Below are 19,401 nucleotides of genomic sequence, written 5' to 3'. Positions count from 1 at the left end.
TTCCATATAGAAAAGAGTGGTTTTTCCAATCTCAGAAAGCTAATACATATTACGGCTGTATTTATGATCATATGTCGTGTTTGTGAATAAAGCAGTAGTATGTATATTAGCATTCCAAGCATATCTCTATGTGGTGAGGCTACAGTAAGTAGTGTACAGGTCCTTCTAAAAAAATTAGCATATTGTGATAAAGTTCATTATTTTCTGTAATGTACTGATAAACATTACACTTTCATATATTTTAGATTCATTACACACCAACTGAAGTAGTTCAAGCCTTTTATTGTTTTAATATTGATGATCTTGGCATACAGCTCATGAAAACCCAAATTTCCTATCTCAAAAAATTAGCATATTATGAAAAGGTTCTCTAAACGAGCTATTAACCTAATCATCTGAATCAACTAATTAACTCTAAACACCTGCAAAAGATTCCTGAGGCTTTTAAAAACTCCCAGCCTGGTTCATTACTCAAAACCGCAATCATGGGTAAGACTGTCGACCTGACTGCTGTCCAGAAGGCCATCATTGACCCCCTCAAGCAAGAGGGTAAGACACAGAAAGAAATTTCTGAACAAATAGGCTGTTCCCAGAGTGCTGTATCAAGGCACCTCAGTGGGAAGTCTGTGGGAAGGAAAAAGTGTGGCAGAAAACGGTGCACAACGAGAAGAGGTGACCGGACCCTGAGGAAGATTGTGGAGAAGGACCGATTCCAGACCTTGGGGGACCTGCGGAAGCAGTGGACTGAGTCTGGAGTAGAAACATCCAGAGCCACCATGTACAGGCGTGTGCAGGAAATGGGCTACAGGTGCCGCATTCCCCAGGTCAAGCCACTTTTGAACCAGAAACAGTGGCAGAAGCGCCTGACCTGGGCTACAGAGAAGCAGCACTGGACTGTTGCATGTCATTCGGAAATCAAGGTGCCAGAGTCTGGAGGAAGACTGGGGAGAGGGAAATGCCAAAATGCCTGAAGTCCAGTGTCAAGTACCCACAGTCAGTGATGGTCTGGGGTGCCATGTCAGCTGCTGGTGTTGGTCCACTGTGTTTTATCAAGGGCAGGGTCAATGCAGCTAGCTATCAGGAGATTTTGGAGCACTTCATGCTTCCATCTGCTGAAAAGCTTTATGGAGATGAAGATTTCATTTTTCAGCACAACCTGGCACCTGCTCACAGTGCCAAAACCACTGGTAAATGGTTTACTGACCATGGTATTACTGTGCTCAATTGGCCTGCCAACTCTCCTGACCTAAACCCCATAGAGAATCTGTGGGATATTGGGAAGAGAAAGTTCAGAGACGCAAGACCCAACACTCTGGATGAGCTTAAGGCCGCTATCGAAGCATCCTGGGCCTCCATAACACCTCAGCAGTGCCACAGGCTGATTGACTCCATGCCACGCCGCATTGAAGCAGTCATTTCTGCAAAAGGATTCCCGACCAAGTATTGAGTGCATAACTGAACATAATTATTTGAAGGTTGACTTTTTTTGTATTAAAAACACTTTTCTTTTATTGGTCGGATGAAATATGCTAATTTTTTGAGATAGGAAATCTTGGTTTTCATGAGCTGTATGCCAAAATCATCAATATTAAAACAATAAAAGGCTTGAACTACTTCAGTTGGTGTGTAATGAATCTAAAATATATGAAAGTCTAATGTTTATCAGTACATTACAGAAAATAATGAACTTTATCACAATATGCTAATTTTTTGAGAAGGACCTGTATATATGTATATGCTAGGACACAGCTCTGCCCTCACCATGCTGATGTCTAGGAATGTCAATAAAGGGGAGGATGGAGTGTGCAGAGCACAAAGGGCGTTACAAAGCAGTGCTCCAAGGATTCAGCCCAGCCCCTGGTGCTCCACCTTGCTCATTTACATATGAATACAAACTCAGCTGTTTAGCATACAGAAAAAAGAGAGCTATCGTTTGGTCTTCATGATAAGCCCTACCAGGAAGTATGCCTGGTTTAATAGGGTTGATCATGCTGACAGAGCCTCTTTAATTATTGCTACTTATGCTTCTGTTTTAATCTTGTCACACTAGGTGGTGGAGGCCCTATCCTATTTTGCTATGGGGCCCTATGAATTGCAGTTTCAACCCTGTCTGTGTATGTGAAAATACACTCTGAATAGTGACCAGAAGTGCCTGAAATTAAAAAACAAACATGTTTTGCATTGCATTTTTGTAGAAATGCATCTTTAAACGGCAACCCTGACAAGTGCCCTGAGGGCAGCCCCTGCATAGCAAGTGCCCAAGAACTATTCTAATCATCCGAGCCCTGATCTTCTCCTTTGCTCTTAACTGACATATCTCTTTCATAGTGGGCATGAGACATTGGAAGTAGAGGAAAACGTTAATCAGGAGGGGAGGAAATTGACTTAGGAGAGACGGGCCGAGACAGTTGCCGTTGTTCTGGGGACAACTCACTGGGCACCTGGTACATTCTTTGTACATCATGATACAGTAGACCAGTGTGGCACACTAGGTGGTGCTGCGTGGAGTCGGGATCCCACCCCGTATACATGATACAATAAACTCCAGCAAAATTTGCTTTGGTGTTTGTAGTATTTATTGTAATGCGGCAAAGTAACACTTTGTGTGACGTTTCGGCACTATAGCCTTTTTCAAACACATGCCGCTCTGGAGGAAGGAGCCAGATGGTGTTGCGCTGAGGAGAGGTGTAGCATGCAGGTGCATGTAATGGATATAAGTGTTTTATCATTCTTTGTATATCATATCAGAACTTCAATTTCTGTGCCAAGAACCACTGCAAAGGGGAAAAAAATGATGGTCTGTATGTTGCATATGTGACCTAGAAACGTTTAGCAGCAGTTTAATTGGCGAAATGGGCTGACAGACTTTAAGATGTGACCACGCATTTCGGGAGCAGAATGCTCCTGGACCTGATGAAGGGAGCATTCCACTCCCGAAACGCGCGGCCCCAATAAAGTGAACTCTCATTACAAGCTCCTGGCTTCATGACTACTTCCTTGGCAGGGCGATTGTAGGAACCACATTATTCTTCTAATTACTAATTATACCCACTGCTGTACTACCGGTGTGAGGATCGGGAGATACGCAACAGCCTTATAATGATATGCCCTGCATAGTATTGTGCCTAACTGCAACAACTTTGTCTTCTCTGCAACCAATTTCTAGGACCTAATACACTAGGATCGCCATGTCTATTGTTCTCTGCATCCTAATGTGCACTAAAGTTGTCCCAAATTTTGGTGCAAAGCAAGACAACATAAAGGTAGTGCTAAATATGTACCAAATTTATCCTCCGACATGGGCCACTTTAATAAATTTGGTGCATTTTTAGACTATCTAGTCTAACTTTACTCTGTCTAAATATTAGTATTAGTAAATATGTGCAGTCTATTATGCAGAGAAAGGGGGGGGGGGGGAGCCCCTGAAAGTATTATACAATTAAGACTTCTCGAAGGCTTGAATGCTATCCATCAGAAAATCACAGGCAGTTTTATACTAGCGCATGGTTGTCAGCCACATTTTGAAGCTATACGTTAGCAGAATCAATAGTCAGCTAACAAATATTTGTGCAGAGCCCTCCAAAAATGTTAAATCCTCTCGCCCCCCCCCCCCCCGATACGGATAATAACTACTACGGCCAACAAGATCAGCATTTTAATGCTTTTTATTATTTTTCTTCAAAATCCTTTGACTGAATGGATGATACCTTTAAGTTTATTAAACTATTTAATACCAAGAAATTGAAAAGCAGATGTTCACTGTAGCTGATCCTACCATGAAAGGTCAGAAACAAGTCAATGACATTTAATTACCAAGTAAATTAAAGATACATTCTACATTCTGTACGGACGGTTCCCTCGAGCATTGCAGGGAAGAACAGCACACGCATCAGAAGGCCATCACATCATTTATTTAAAAACAGCAGCACAACTGCAGATAACAGGCTGAATGTAATGTGCGTAAATATATTACCCGTAGCCATCTCCTACAAGACACCGCGCCATCACAGCCACCCACAGAATGTGCTCCTTGTATAGTATATGGTCATTTGATAATGGCATCAGTTTTATTTTTTGTCATTAGAAGGTGGAAAATCAAATTCAGTCTTCACATGTTAAACATATTGAATATTGTAGCCCTTATAATTGACATCATAAATGTATCTAGTAAAGATGGAACATCTTATAAGACACTTTCATTGAAGAAACGGTCTTGGCCTTATTAAATAAAGAACTCAGACATATTTTTACTGCAACAGCAGACAGATAATAAGAAATATAAATTATTATTTGTTAAAGGGATTCTCTGAGAATTAAATATTGACAACCTACAGTATCCTCAGGATGGAGCATCGATATCAGACTGGTGGGGGTCCGACTCCTAGCAGACCTTCCGATCATTGTTTAAAGGGGAAGGCTCTTCATAGGCCAGTGACGTCATGTCTGTTGGTCCCATGTCCTTTCTGCAACTCACTCCCATTCAAGTGAACTGGACTAAGCACAGGCGCTATACAGGCGCTATACAATGTAGGACACTGTGCTTAGTAAGCTATGACGAGGCTGAAGTGCTCATCCAAGTGCAACGGCCCCTTCAAACAGCTGGTCTGCAGGGGTGTCGGGAGTCAGACCCGCAGCAATAATAATCTACATTGCACTAAAATACTTCATTGTACTGAATACATTCGAAAGGTCAAGGACTTAAACATTCCTCATACCTAAAGTACTAACCTCTGGATCTCTGTCTACCCACAAAGGTATCAGCCACTCTAAGCCCAGTCTTGGCATGACTTGCTCTTCATTACCATGATCATAGGGTAAAGACCAAAGATGCACCCAGTCCTGTAATACAGATAATTACAATCTATGGATTATATGATAGTGTACTTAACATTACATTCATACATACATTACATGCTATACCTTTTCAGACCCATAACCCGCTCTTAACGGTGTCCTATGTATATACTATTTTCAGTTTTTTGCGGGGGGTTTTTCACTCCCTGCCTTCCCGGAGCCATTTATTTAATTTTTTTCTGTTCACATATGTTGTCTGTTGCAGGACAAGTTGTAGCTTGCAGTTGCAAAACTGACCTCTAAAAACTTTGGAAACAAAATATTCTGACCTGCATAACTTTTTATTATAGATTATGTCTACAGAGTGGGGGCTCGTTTGTTGTGGGGTGACCTGTAGTTTTTATTGAAATTATTTTGGAGTGTGTATGACTTTCATTAGAGGTAAAGCAATCACAAATCGGTGAATCTGAATAGTACAAATTTTGTGGACAGTAAACTGCCTGCAGTATTTATTTTTTATTTTAATGTCATTTTATTATTATTACTTCTAATTTTCCTTTTTTTTAAGTTCCCTTAGGGGACTTGAATATGCTATCTTCAGATCGCTTGTGCTTTATACTGCAATGAATTACCAGGCCTCCCTAGGAACTACAGATGTACTAGCCTGGGTTCCTTCAGAGAGACCCAGGCTATTACAGAGAATGAAAGGCTACCCTGATCTCCGTGCAGGGAAGCTGTTCGGGCTTTACAATTGACCTCAGCATCTGAGGGGATAAAGGTCTGTGATTGGCATTATAATGTAGACAGTAGCCTGTTTGGCGCAGGGCGCCAAATTTGAAGATATGGCCAGCGCCGTTGGTTGGCTAGAGCGCTGGTTGGGGAGAGGTTAAAGGGGGTTTCTGGGATATTAATATTGATGACCTAAACATAGGATAGGTGAGGGTCTGTCCCTTGGAACCCCACCGATCAGATGTCTGAAGAGGCCTGGCAGGCTAGTGAGCACTACGGCCTCTTTCCTGTAACACACTAGACATACAGATTTTCCCTTACTTACCATTCTTCTTGGCTTCAGATATTCTGAGGCGAGTGGCACAAGATGACTAGCTTTAAAAAATACAGTTAATTTTGCCACTCATCTAGCTCGAGCTAAGAGGAAGAACACTACTGTGTAGCAGCATCAGTGCCGGGTGCCAATTATGTGAATAGGAAAATCTGCAATACCCAGCATGGCCACTAGTATACTGCATGTACGCATCTTGGTTTTTCAGACTCCTGACTAAGAACGCCTGTGTTCTACTACGACATGCATTAAGTGTGTTGCTTCTATTAACGTCCAGCAGCTGCTGCTCAAGTGAACTTTAAATGACCCAATAAGGATGCATTACGTAAAAGCAGATTTCTAAATGTGGCTACCTAGTCAATATTTACTGGGGGGGAAAGAACAAATCCAAAGAAATACAGAACAAAACAAAGCTGTAGAACATTAAAAAAGCACAAGTACGCCATAAGGAGGAATTAATTGGTATTTTGCTTCAGTGCCTCAAAGGAGATACAGTTTCAAACAGCCATCTGCACAAAATCAGATAGAAAGGAGATTTTAAAGCATGAATATATTTTGGTAAACCAAGCCACTCAACCATTGTTGTCAACAAGCATCCTTTTCCAGTGCGCAGAAAAATATACTATTTTCCACATTTGTTTAATTGTATGGTTAGCACAATAGTCGAAGGAACAGCTTATTTTAGTGTAGAATCGATGAGACAGGGAAAAAAGCTGAAGCAAAGCACACGCCATACATCAATGAAACAGGACAAACGAGAAAATCCATTCTTACATCTCTGCCACTTCACAGACATAGCTCTTACCACACATCCCACGTCCAAGAGCGCAATTCCCTTCTCTTACCGTGTTCCTGGCTTCAGCTGTCATCTCATGGGACAAGTGAAGCAAGCACAATACTGTGCTCTGCGTGACACCCTTCCCCATATAGGAAAGAGCATTTCCTCCCCATTCCACATAAAAAGATGAGATGATCTGATAACAGAGGAAAACAATTTCAGGGTAGCTTGACTTTCAGGAGTCATCATAGTATAAAATAAAACAGCACAATACCACTTTAAACCAAAGTATACTCTATAGTCCTGTTGGGTAACGAGGTCAGTAAGTAATTATTAGGAAAAGAATACTTTGAATATGAGTTGAAGTTATTACACCAGAATGCATGGTTTAAAAGGGGGTGTTTCATCAGAGAACCCCTTCCAAAATATGGCCTCCAGAACAATCAGTCATAGATGAAACTCAGCTGTTTGCCGGGGGTTTCGGAAACTGCAGCCGACCAAGCTTTTTTCCTTTAGTAACAGGAGCAATGTACTATACCAGATAAATAGACACCCATGTAATAAAAGGATGGCTCAGGCCTGCCAGAAAGAGAGACACTGGTACAGGGTGGCTGACAAATAGAACTCTTATACTTGTCCGTTTTGCTGACAAGGATTGGACATTTCTGATGAATGGAAATCGAAACTGACAGGATGCACGCGGCCAGCAACTGTTTGGCGGATCCATGATTTGTGGACTGAAAAATAAAAATGGCCGTGTGCATGAGGCCTACAACAGAGGTTGCTTTCATGAAACAATCTCTTCAATGGAAACTTGACGCTAATGACCAACTAGTCTTCAAAACTTCCAATTAGTGGCTGGAACGTACAGTAGCTTTTGGAAGGTACTCCTTGGGGAAAGAGCACCTTAATTGGCGCGAGGAGACTTCTAGGCCATTCATGCTCCTCAGGAATTCTGGGAAGAAAGGGATGCAAATGAGCTCTTAAGCTCTACTCTAATGCCAAAAAAATTGTAAGTTCCTTATCAATAAAGTACCTGTAGGACCTTTTTCAATTTTGTATTGTAATTTCTGATAGAACGAATCCAAGTACCTATGTTTTATATGTATTTAAAGTGTAGCAAATAATGACTATTAACTAAGCAAGGAAATCATGGTAACGTGGTATGCACATCCCTACACACCTATAATAGGGATGCATAATGAATACCTTTTAGCTTTAGGGAATTCCAAAGGGTTAGGTTTAAAGATGAGCCACATTTAACAAACACCATGCAAAATTTGATAAATCTGGTGCAAAGGCCAATGCAGATTCAAAGAAAAACGGACTTCAGACATTTCCCTCATGATAAATCCCCCCAATGGAAGATCATGTTTGATGTCTAACCACGTATAATGCCATACCTCAAGAAGACTGGTCAGTGCCTTCACGCAGATGGTCATCGGTTCACTTAAGTTGCAGTGTGTGCTCCAACCTGGCATTGATGTCACATGAACCATTCCTTTCAGGGTTCTTGCCAGTGACGGAAGCCCATAAAAATGGGGAGCATCTGACACTTTCAAACAGTGAATCAATTGCAAGGAAAGTTGCGTCCGGAAAGAGCCAGCGAGAGTCAGACACTTCCTGGAGAAGAGCAGAAAAACGTCTTCATTGATATGCATCTTAGGCGTGTAATGCATACAATGAGACTAAAGAGAATATCATCACATAAAGCAGCACATTTTTCATCATTACTCTGCTGCCATGATGTAACAGCGCTTGCAAATACATTTGTAGACATGTCCCTGTGGAAACCGCTCATTTTAGATATTTAGGAGCATCCTGGGCTGCTCACAGATCGTCTTCTGGGGGTTCCCTGGTTGTAATTGCGCCCACTTTTCCTTGATTGACGTCCTACTGAGCATCTGAAAATCTGAAGTCCTAGTAAGATGCTAATCCCATAAGGGCATGTCCACAAAGGTTCTCAGAATCACTAACATCATGGAAGTAGTCCAATAAAGAAAACTTTCTACATTATACACAGATACCGTACCACACTGTGCAGAATCTTTTAGACCAGAAATGGCCAACTTGCGGCTCTACAGCTGCTGTAACACTACAACTCCCACCATGCCCTGCTGTAGGCAGTGTGAGCATGCTGGGAGTTGTAGTTATGCAACAGCTGGAGAGCCGCAGGTTGGCCATCCCTGTTCTAGACAAAAAACCAAAGGAAGACAAAGAAGCATCTCATTATCTTGTCAGACTGAATAAACGTTATGGTACTGAAAGGCATTTTTTTTTTTCTTTCATAAAGGCTATGAACACATTTTTTTTGATTATATTTTACTCATTTTGGGCAAAAAAAAACAAACATTTTTTTATGTGCCTTTATTAAACATTTTCGCCATTCGGTTTATAGGGATAAGTTTCAGTCTACCTGCAGACTACGTTGCTTTCAGTCTCACAGTAAGGGCTCATGCACACGACAGTATTTTGCGTTCAGTATACTGGACGTTTTTTTAGCTCAGTATATGGAACATATACTGAACCATTCATTTCAATGGTTCAGCAAAAAATACGGAAGTGTCTCAGTGTGCATTCCGTTTCAGTATTTCCGTGCCGTGAAAAGATAGAACATGTCCTATTCTTGTCCGCAAATCACGGTGCTTGGCTCCATTCAAGTCAATGGGTCCGCAAAAAAAACGGAACACATACGGAAATGCATCCGTATGTCCTCCGTATCCGTTCCGTTTTTGCTGAACCATCTATTGAAAATGTTATGCTCAGCCCAATTTTTTCGATGTAATTACTGTATACTGTATATGGCATACGGAAAAACGGAACGGAAAGGAAACGGAAACACAACGGAAACAAAAAAACGGAACAACGGATCCGTAAAAAACGGACCGCAAAACACTGAAAAAGCAATACTGTCGTGTGCATGAGGCCTAAGTCTGCCATGTTGCTGTCCTGGCAGCTCGATATATAGTCCTTAGCTCTGAATTCCTGACAGCTCATAAACACTCATTCAAGCCATATTCTTATCAGTTTTATTAGCTATAATAATGAGTATTTATGAGCGGTCAGGAGTTCCGAGATCAGATCAAGTATCAGAGCAGAAAATTACAGGTTCAGTGTGAAAGGAAAAATTATTTTTAGCACAAAGCAGAGCGGATCTGTGTCCACAAAAAAACTAAAATGTACGGACACATATGGATAATTTTTTGATGCTAATCATTCAGTTCAACGATTCAGGGCAGATTCCACCCCAAGAGAGGGCATGCTGCTTTTGTATTCCATGTGCACAAAAAACATGTGCTGCTTCCCACTGGAATGAATGGAGGGGCTTTTTGAGGCATTTCTTGGAGCTGATATCAAAGCAGAAACGCACCAAAATGAGTGTAAAAAAAAATAAAAAAACCTCTCTGTGTGAACTGGTCCTTACATTCCCTAGAAGCCAGGACACGGAGCTGTTCTCCGCATGCCCTCGCCTTTGGATACTCCATGCAGATGTGGGATTTCAGGGCCCCTATGATAGAAATGTGGAACGGATGTGGACCCAGAACTACGGACGTGTGAATGGACCCCCCCCCCCCCCCCTACCATTTAGGGGAGATTATTTTGCACCGTTTCCCCACATTTGTCTTAGCAACACACACTTGAAGATTATTTTACGTTATTTTGTCATTCTGGCAGTGAGATTCTTATTAACAAAAGTTAAGTCTTAGGAAGCCCTCATTTCCAATCAGTGACACGTTAGTAATTAGTTCCCCAGGGAACATCATGGTAACTCTAAGCTGTGAATTGTCAGACTTGAAAATAAGCTTTGCACTGAATACCATTTACCAGGAACGTCTAACTGCACCAGCTACACACATGCCTCTGACCTTAGTATGAAAGGAGGGGGGGGGGGGGGTGTAAGGGTGCATCTAATTCATAACCAGCTATTTTACTCCTAATATACATTACATACAAAGGGTTAATCAGTAACCACTTAGGAACAGGGGGTCCTGGAAGAATTCCTCAAGTCAGCAAATAAATAATAAGACATAGCGGGCATTAGACAAGCTTCTGCCTATTATTTTGGGCCAGCCAAGTGTCATTCTGCCATTATTTCCGGGGTTTCTGTGCCATTGATGTCGGACGCCTCAAAGGCACATTCGAGCACAAACTGTATGTCATGTCAGAAAATAAAGAGACCCCACACATTCATGTCTTCTCCAAATGACAGCTTGTCACTGACCAGTAATCGCAACTGCAGCATTTCTGAAAACGAACGGCATATAACAAGCCTTCCGATAATGGATATGACTCACAAGCCTGCACTAAACCAGTAGTCATTTTACAGTTAAATTAGCAGCCAAATCTTGATGTAATGCTATGAAGCCGATACACGGAGGAAGCAACACATCTGTTTAATGACGTACGGAGATCTGTATTCCAGACCACTCTCCGGCAGCAAACAAAGCGGACGCCAAATTGCAATGTCTGTTATAAAGCATACATTACGTTCATCTATTCTGTATACAGGCTCGAGAAGTATAGGTTTTCCAGTGACCTTACAACAGTACCATGTTCCCCAATGTGACGGTACATTAGACAACACTCTCCCTATAATCGGAGGTTGAAATTCTTTATGACTGCAACAGATGGGCTGATCCTGTTGACCAAATGCCAGATTCAGTGTCCAAAAAAAAATAATATGGGATAAAATTGGGCAGCCTGACACACTGGCTGAATCAAATAATCTTACCAGCCGACTGGCTTTACTCACTTATTTTATAAGGATTATTGTTTTATTTTGCAATTCAGGAAAATTTGGTAACCGAAGTGTAAATTCAAAAAAATAAATAAAATAAAATAAAAAAAGAAAGTATACACACACCAATAACAAAGTCAGCATGTACGCCGTGGCTGTTAGCACTCTGCAAACACTTGATATATGGATTATGAATGACATTACGGTTATAGCCACTACATTTGTCAGCTGATCGGCGGGCCTTTTACATGGGCCAGTCATTGAGAACGAACCAGCACTGATCAGATCTTTTATGCCTGCATAAAATTATTTTCTATCAGCAGTATGTCTGCTCATGTAAAGAGATCAAAAATATTAAACCATGTAGCAATTATTTGTCTCATAAACAAGAGTTCTTTACCTGGGAGGGGCTGTCCCAGCTGCTGAAGAAGCCCCCCGGCCTCTTCATTGACCGCGCCACACATCCCACCAGCCCTGACCTCTTCCTCCTGCTCTGCTTCCGCAGCGGTGACTGTTCATGCACCAGTAACCAGAAGTGTAGCAGTGCAGGGTCGCTGCTCCTGTAGTGGAGCCACCGCCCTTGCTACACAGAGCAATAGCGCAAGCGTGAGACTGTCGGGGTTGGACTGAATATCCAGCCCTGTCAATCAAGCGGCAGTGGGGCGCCCCTCACAGGTGAAGAATTCTGGTTGATGAAATTAATCAATTCACTCATCACTAGGTGGGACCCTACAATAAAATGACTGGCCTTTCCTTCAGCTTTGGTCTCCAATTTCAAGTCCCCCACGTACCCAAAAGTCCCCAGAGTTCACTTGGAGGTGTGTGCCCAAGGAAAGGGCCTTATTATAGTGTATGGTCTAATCTGTAAAAAAGTCAGCTTGCTGGGACAGATTTTGATAAAAATATGTAAAGACCTTATTCATTTTTATAGTAAATATAACAATAATCTATATATACAACCTATGAATATATATAAAGGGGTGGGGGGGGGGGGGTGCAGCTACCCGATGATGTTCATTCAAAATCAGTGAATTATTTGCCCAAGTTTAGACAGCAAGATTTCAGTCCTGTCACAAGACCTTGCTCAAGCAGCGGGTTACATATAGAGAGTGGGAAGCATCTCTTTAAATCATTGAATTCAGGAGATTCATTCAGTCCCATTACTACAGGTGTTTTTCTTTTCCGGCGCTGAGTTCCGTCACAGGGGCTCTATACCGGAAAAGAACTGATCAGTTTTATCCCCATGCATTCTGAATGGAGAGTAATCCGTTCAGGATGCATCAGGATGTCTTCAGTTCAGTCGTTTTAACTGATCAGGCAAAAGAGAAAACCGTATAATGCTACTGTTTTATCTCCGGCAAAAAAACCTGAAGACTTGCCTGAATGACGGATCCGGCATTTTTCCCCATAGGAATGTATTCAAAATACCAGAATGCCGGATCCGTCCTTCCGGCTTGTGCAAGCGGAGAGACAGATCCGTTCTTGCAATGCATTTGCAATACATCCGGATCCGTCTCACAAATGCTTTCAGTCACAGCCAGATCGGCGGATCCGGCGGGCAGTTCCGATGACGGAACTGCCCGCCGGATCACATTGCCGCAAGTGTGAAAGTAGCCTTATATAGGCATATTTCTGGTTATTAAATGACCCTCTATGCACCTCTATGTAACATTATGTAGTCTACGTGGCAGAGTTGCTGTGGTTTCTAAACACTTCCACTTTGAAATAACACCACTCACATTTGATCATGGAATATTGTTACAACGGTGGCATCCTATTACAGTACCATACTCAAAATCAGTGAACTCTTTAGAATGACCCATTCTTTTTACAAATGTTTTTAAAGGCAGCCTGCATGCTAGGTGCTGGATTTTATACACCTGTGGCAATGGGACAGAGTGAAACACTTGAAATCAGGGATTATGAAGTGTGTCTACTTTGTCCACACAGTGTATATTGTTTTTCAACAATACCATCCCCTATGTCCTTCCGTACTTAGAAATAAAACTAGCGTTTTTTGGATGGAGGAAGAAGATTGTAAGAGATAGGGAGCCAAGCAATGCTCCTCCTTCTGCAGTCAGAAGTTGAGAGCTGATTGGCAGAGCAACAGTCAGTTATCTAGTTGTTATAAGGCAGGGGTACTCAACTGGCGGACCGCGGCCCAAATACGGACGGAGACGCCAGCTGTCTGGACCCCTGCCATCCCTTCCATAGGAAGCAGCACTTTAGGCTGCTTCCTAATCTGACAGTGTGCTGGAAAGAGCGGGGGCACAAGCTCCTCCCCAGGCAGGCACCAGATGGAAGGGGATGAGCGTGCTGAAAGACAAGTACCTCCACATGGAGGCACCGAGACTTGTCCTACTCAGCGCTTTCATCTGGCACCTGCACGTGGAGGAAGCTGTCTCTCTCCGCGCGCTCAGTCCCTCCTCTCCTTGCAGCAGTGGCACTTAAAGGGGTTATCCCACTTTGCGTTTTTAAACTTACCTGCTGCCACCGCGCGTTCACTTCCTGGATTCTGGCTAGGGGCGGGCTTCATCTTGATTGAAGTCTTCTCCCGGCCGTGCCGCGGGCTGGACTGAACGCGCACGCCGCCGCGCATGCGCAATGGTGACTTATTCCTGCCCAGTATAGTACAGAGCCGGCGTGTGCGTTCGCAGCTCTGTACTATTCTGGCCGGGAAGAAGTCACCGTCGCGCATGCGCGGCAGCGTGCGCGTTCAGAACAGCGAGCAGCCCGGCCGGGAGAAAAGAAGGAGTCTTCTGGGCAAGCGCGACCATCGGGATTTTGGAGAAGAGCGGTGGTCGTAACCAGGGGAGACCGAGTCACAACAATAAGGTAAGTGGGGATGAATTTTATCCTTATCGGTGGGAATTTGTTAATAAAGTATATTTACAAAAATGATCACTGTCAAATCATTAACAGATTTAACAGTGATCATTATGATGGCATAACCCCTTTAAGGGAGCTTCAAGCTCCAAAGGACACTTGTCTATCCTTCTCCAGCAGCACACATCACCGCTGCCACCAAGTCCACAGTTGGGGAGGGGGAGGGGTCCAGACAGGGCGGGAACGCATCACTGACGGCAGGAAAGGACTTCACAGTGTCAGTGGAGTGTTCCCATCTTGCCTGTGTCTCTCTGTAATGGTAAAATAAAGATAAGGCTCCATTTACACCATGGTATTTTCGTTCCACATCCAATCCCCATAATTGGTGGATTGTATGCAGACCCCTTCATTTCAATGGGGCCGCAAAAGATGCAGAGAGCACATTGTGTACTGTGGCCCTATTGACATGAAGGGGTCCGCATACAATCCACCAATAATGAGGATTGGATATTGAACAAAAATACATATCTGTACTGCAGCTAGGGTGGCCATCCGGCCAGTAGCTCACGGGCAAGGCCGGTATTTTAGTGGCCCTGCAGGTGCTGGTATTTTCCTGTACGGACTGTTACTAATGAGGCTTCCATTCCAGAGCACTCATTAGTACAGCCTTTACCTCCACCGCCACTTGTGTTAATTTAAAAAAAAAAAAAACTCCTCCATTTGCTCGCTCTGTAGGGAACGCTCACTGCTGGCTGGAAGCTCAGAACAGGACCTGCAAGACATCACACTGCAGTGCAGGTCCTGTCCTGAGCTTCCAGTCAGAGACTGTTCTCCGCGGAGCGAGCAAACGGAGAAGGAAAGATTTTGGGGGGGGGGGGGGTTTCAGCAGAGATGGGGGCATTAGTCTTATTAGGGGCACTAATGGGTGGCGTTTATCTTTACTGTTGGCATTCTGCTCGGACATTTACCTGACTGCAGATCCAGGTATGTGGTCCTTTAATAAAATTAGTTGAGTACCCCTGTTATAAGGCCTCATTCACAGTGTTTGTGAGCCAAAACCAGGTGCAGGTCAAGAACAGGTGCAAATTGTTTCTTTATACCTTATCTCTGTGTAGGATCCACTCCTAGTTTTGGCACAATGACTGATAAAACACTCACTGTGTGAAAGCAGCCTAACAGTCACGGTATGGGAGTGTTATCCAGTCACACCATGGCGGTGTTATCCAGTCACAACATGGCGGTGTTATCCAGTCACAACATGGCGGTGTTATCCAGTCACAATATGGTAGTGTTATCCAGTCACGGTAGAGCGGCATTATTTAGTTAGGGTATGGTGCCGTTATCTACTCATAGTATTGTAGCGTTTTTCAGTTACAATGTGGTGGTATTATTGCAGAGAATTATCTTCTGGTGGTCATTTTTATTCACGGTACATTATTATTATTATTATTTGGGGGTAAGTAGATTCTGGTGAGCACAGTCCATCCTGCAGATCACCAGGACCACAATGTGCACTAGGCAGCAACGCCTTGTGTAAAATTCACCGAGCAGCATTCACATATCATTCATGCCAATGATAACATTTATTTATACAGCATCAAAATTGATGATTAACGATTATCTTTGATCTTCACCTTGTTAACACCGACCAGTTATCATTACGATGGCACAGAAACGAGTGAATATGAAATGTACTGTGGTGTAGTGCCTGTGGCCACTGCGCTGCAAACAGTTATAATTTACCCTCCATCATATGCTAAGGGGCCTGGACTTAGAGGTTTGTGGGGGTGTCCCATCATATGGTAACGTTCAATCAATAATAAAATGTGCTTTTTATAGGATTTTATATAAGTTCAGTGTGCTTCTTCCTTTGTGTACAGGACTGAGCTCCAGGTTGGCGCCCACCGATCATGTTACAGCATGTTTTAGGCATACCATTATTGCATGACTTTATCCATTTAATGCTTTATTATGCCAATCATATAAAAAAATATAAAAAATGCTGCGTCAGAGGACAAAATGGCAGAGTAGGCCATTTGGTAAAGTGCTGGCTGCATGACGGAAACCCGACAGACTCCATTATAGCCAATGTAGTCCGTTAGATGCCGCTTGTATCCATCATGCAATGGATCTGGCAGCTCTTTCGTCGTTCTGCTCCTGTAATGGAGCTGGACAGAGCGCTGACGTGAACGCAGCATAAGACGTCTGCTGCAAGTCCTATGTCAGCTAGGAGGAAACCCAAGTATCAATGGAGATAGATCCACTTTCCCCAAGTGAATGCAGAGAAAAGAAAAAGCGTAATGAACTTTCTAGGTTCTGTATGGATAGATAGAACTTAATTTTTGATACGACATTCATTAAAGGTTAATTACCATTAGAAAACATATCAACCATGAAAAATCCTATTAAGAATGAAGTGAAAACGAGAACAGCCGGCATCCGAGTGAGGATCATTAGATTTTCTGTTCGCCAATACTGCGCTGCAGAAACAGATACGTCTTAGACTCCTTAGCAGCATGCATTCAACTATTAAACGTAAGAGGATTAATTACTTCACAGTGTAATACCCAACAATTAGCTCTTCTTTCCTAATAAAGTTTTTGCCTTTTATCTTCTTATCCAAAACTAGCAATGTGCACTGAATTATGAACAATGCCGAGCAGAGAAAAATGTAGCCATTACAAGGCTCAGAACGGCACAATCCTACAGGGGATGGTTTATCTGCCAAGTCACACAAGCGACGGAAAGAAAACACTACACATTATCAGGCTCCTGATAATGATGAGCTATGGATACATCATCAATATCCGATCATCGGGGGTCTGACTTATGGAGCCCCACGAGCAGCTATTTCCTGCAGCTGTAACAGCTCCAGTCAAAGTGTAGTGGCCGTTCCATGTAACTGCAGCGCAACTCCCGAGCTGAGCTGCAGGAACCCAGAATGGGCACGACACCTTGAAAGGAGCTGGAAGAGCAGATCCATTCAAAGTGCTAGTTCCAGGAATATAAGATGCAAGGAACAGCTGATCAGTGGGAGTGCCGGACCCGCACTGATCTTATACTGATGGCCTATCCTCTGGAGCTTGGAAACCGCCAGCAGTAGTGCTGAATATGTCTTCCACTGTGCTGCACTTTATAGCCGTGCACACGCCAAGATGGACACCACTGGAAACCATATCAGATGTCCGCTCCGTAAAATAGGGCTAACACAAACTGCTCTGCGCCATTCAGACTGAAAAGGCGTGGTAGTTTCTGTTGTAGAATACGCACTGGATTTTGCCTTTGCAACGTCTACTGTCTGAACTATCCTTAAATGATAATACAAACAATTATACATACCTTCCTTTAGTTTAAAAGTATTAAATGATGCATTACTATCTAATAATATGATCTATCTTTAACCCCTTAAAGAGCGGGCCTATTTTCATTTTTGATCTTTCCTCCCCACATTCCTATAGCCATAACTTTTTTATTTTTCTGATTACATAGCCAAGGTTTTTGGAGTTTTGATATTACAGCGTTCACTGTGCGTCCTTATTCTGCAGCTTAATATGATTACGGCGGCATCAAATCTGCTGACAGATGCCCTTTAATGTGCATTTTGTCACTTGTGGTAGTAACAAAGGTGGTAGTGCTAGTGGTAACAATACCATCACGTAGATGAAAAGATAAGGAATACACCAAAGGTCTTCTGAATTAAAACTCTAATATAAAGCTCTAGCATTCTGCACATAATGTCATGGTATAACAAATAAGATTAACCCTAAAAGGTTCAGAACGCGAGTCATGATTCTGATCTAACAGTATTACGTTAACCTCGTCCGTTACTAGTTTTCTCCCCGAAGACGTCAAATAGAGGGTGAACATCTAATAGTCTCAGTACATGATATCCAGTTCAAAAGGGGCGCCCACGCTTACATCAAACTTGTCATTTTTTTGGTTCAATGAAGAAGCCTTTTCTTTTTATTTTGTGGGACACCTACTCCTAGGGGGGGGGGGGCATCAAAAGAGGCTTCATTTCAAAATACATTCTGAAAAGAATGGTGCATCTGAAGCCAACATCTTCCATCAGTAATGCAACCTCTAGGATTCTAGAAATGTTTCTTTTAGAAAGTGGGAGTCATGCGGACCACAGCAAGGAGTGTTTTATAACCTGTCATATGGAAAGGTCTGAAGACATCATGGGGCACTGTCCTGGAACATTAGAATGTGATAATGGGAAATGCAGTGAGGGACAGGGACCTGTATTCATTGGATCGATGTGTTCCTTTTACTACAAAACATTTGAAGACAGTCCACAGATTTTATTTTCTGCTCTACATACGTTCCCCATCCCTGAGCAAAGGCTTTCCTTTCAAATACAGTAGGTAAGAGGATTGGTACCGTGGGCGTTTTGTGGCAGGCTGCTCCCAGAGCCCTGTCATGGCCCACATGGGCATTTGTACAGAAAATATCTCTGTACAAATGAATAGTTTAAGCAAGCTCCTTTTTTTTTTCGTGAAAATATGGAATCACCTTAAAAGGGGACCATGGTACCTCTCACGTGACAGATGGAGGTTTATTTGCATGTTGTGGCCATATCATGGTTTACACCAAAATATCCAATGTACTGGTTTTGCCACAATGTAGCAAAAATTGCCGTTAGGCCTCATACACATGACCCTATCCGTATCTTTTGCGGACCCCATGACTTCAATGGGTATGCATTTTGCAGACCAGTATAAGACATGCGAATGCGGAAACCTCATGGAAGACATCTGTGTGCTTTTTGCATCTGCATGTTTCTGCCGCAAAAGACAGAACATGTCCTATTCTGGTTGGCAAAATGCGGACCCCATTGAAATCTATGGGTCCACAAAAAAAAAAAAAAAAAAAAAAAAAAAAAAAAAAGGACCGCATCTGTATTTTGTGGATCCGCGATCTGTGTACCGCAGATCGGATATGGTCGTGTGCATGAGGCCTTACAAAAGTGAACGTCACCGCTAAATATGAAGTTAATAAGAACAGATAGGTGCTCTGATATAAGACGCCCGCAACAAAAACAAAATAGTGGTTTTACATCTACTAGGACTAATGAGCAGCGTTATAATATGAAGCCTCATAATTGGCATATAAGGAATAAAAAAATAAAAAAAGATACAAGGGTCACTACACTTACACACAAAAGGATCAGTTCTTAATTTACTGCTTGGCGAAAAACAAACA

At 42.7% G+C, this 19,401-nt stretch overlaps 1 protein-coding gene across 1 annotated transcript in view; it reads right to left on the bottom strand.

The window, feature by feature from the left end:
- The window catches only part of RTTN (rotatin), a 209,463-nt gene that overhangs the window by 69,707 nt on the left and 120,355 nt on the right, over positions 1-19,401 (bottom strand). Inside the window, exons 29-31 of the mRNA XM_044293243.1 lie at positions 8,036-8,255; positions 6,700-6,828; positions 4,729-4,839 (exon numbers count right to left, since the gene is read on the bottom strand). Of these exons, the coding sequence (XP_044149178.1) occupies positions 4,729-4,839; positions 6,700-6,828; positions 8,036-8,255 (460 nt within the window). The remainder of the gene's footprint in view (positions 1-4,728; positions 4,840-6,699; positions 6,829-8,035; positions 8,256-19,401) is intronic.

Source organism: Bufo gargarizans, chromosome 5 (assembly GCF_014858855.1).
Source record: "Bufo gargarizans isolate SCDJY-AF-19 chromosome 5, ASM1485885v1, whole genome shotgun sequence".
NCBI lineage: Eukaryota > Metazoa > Chordata > Amphibia > Anura > Bufonidae > Bufo > Bufo gargarizans.
The sequence above is the reverse complement of the archived record's forward strand: the minus strand, read 5'-3'. Positions and strand labels throughout refer to the sequence as shown.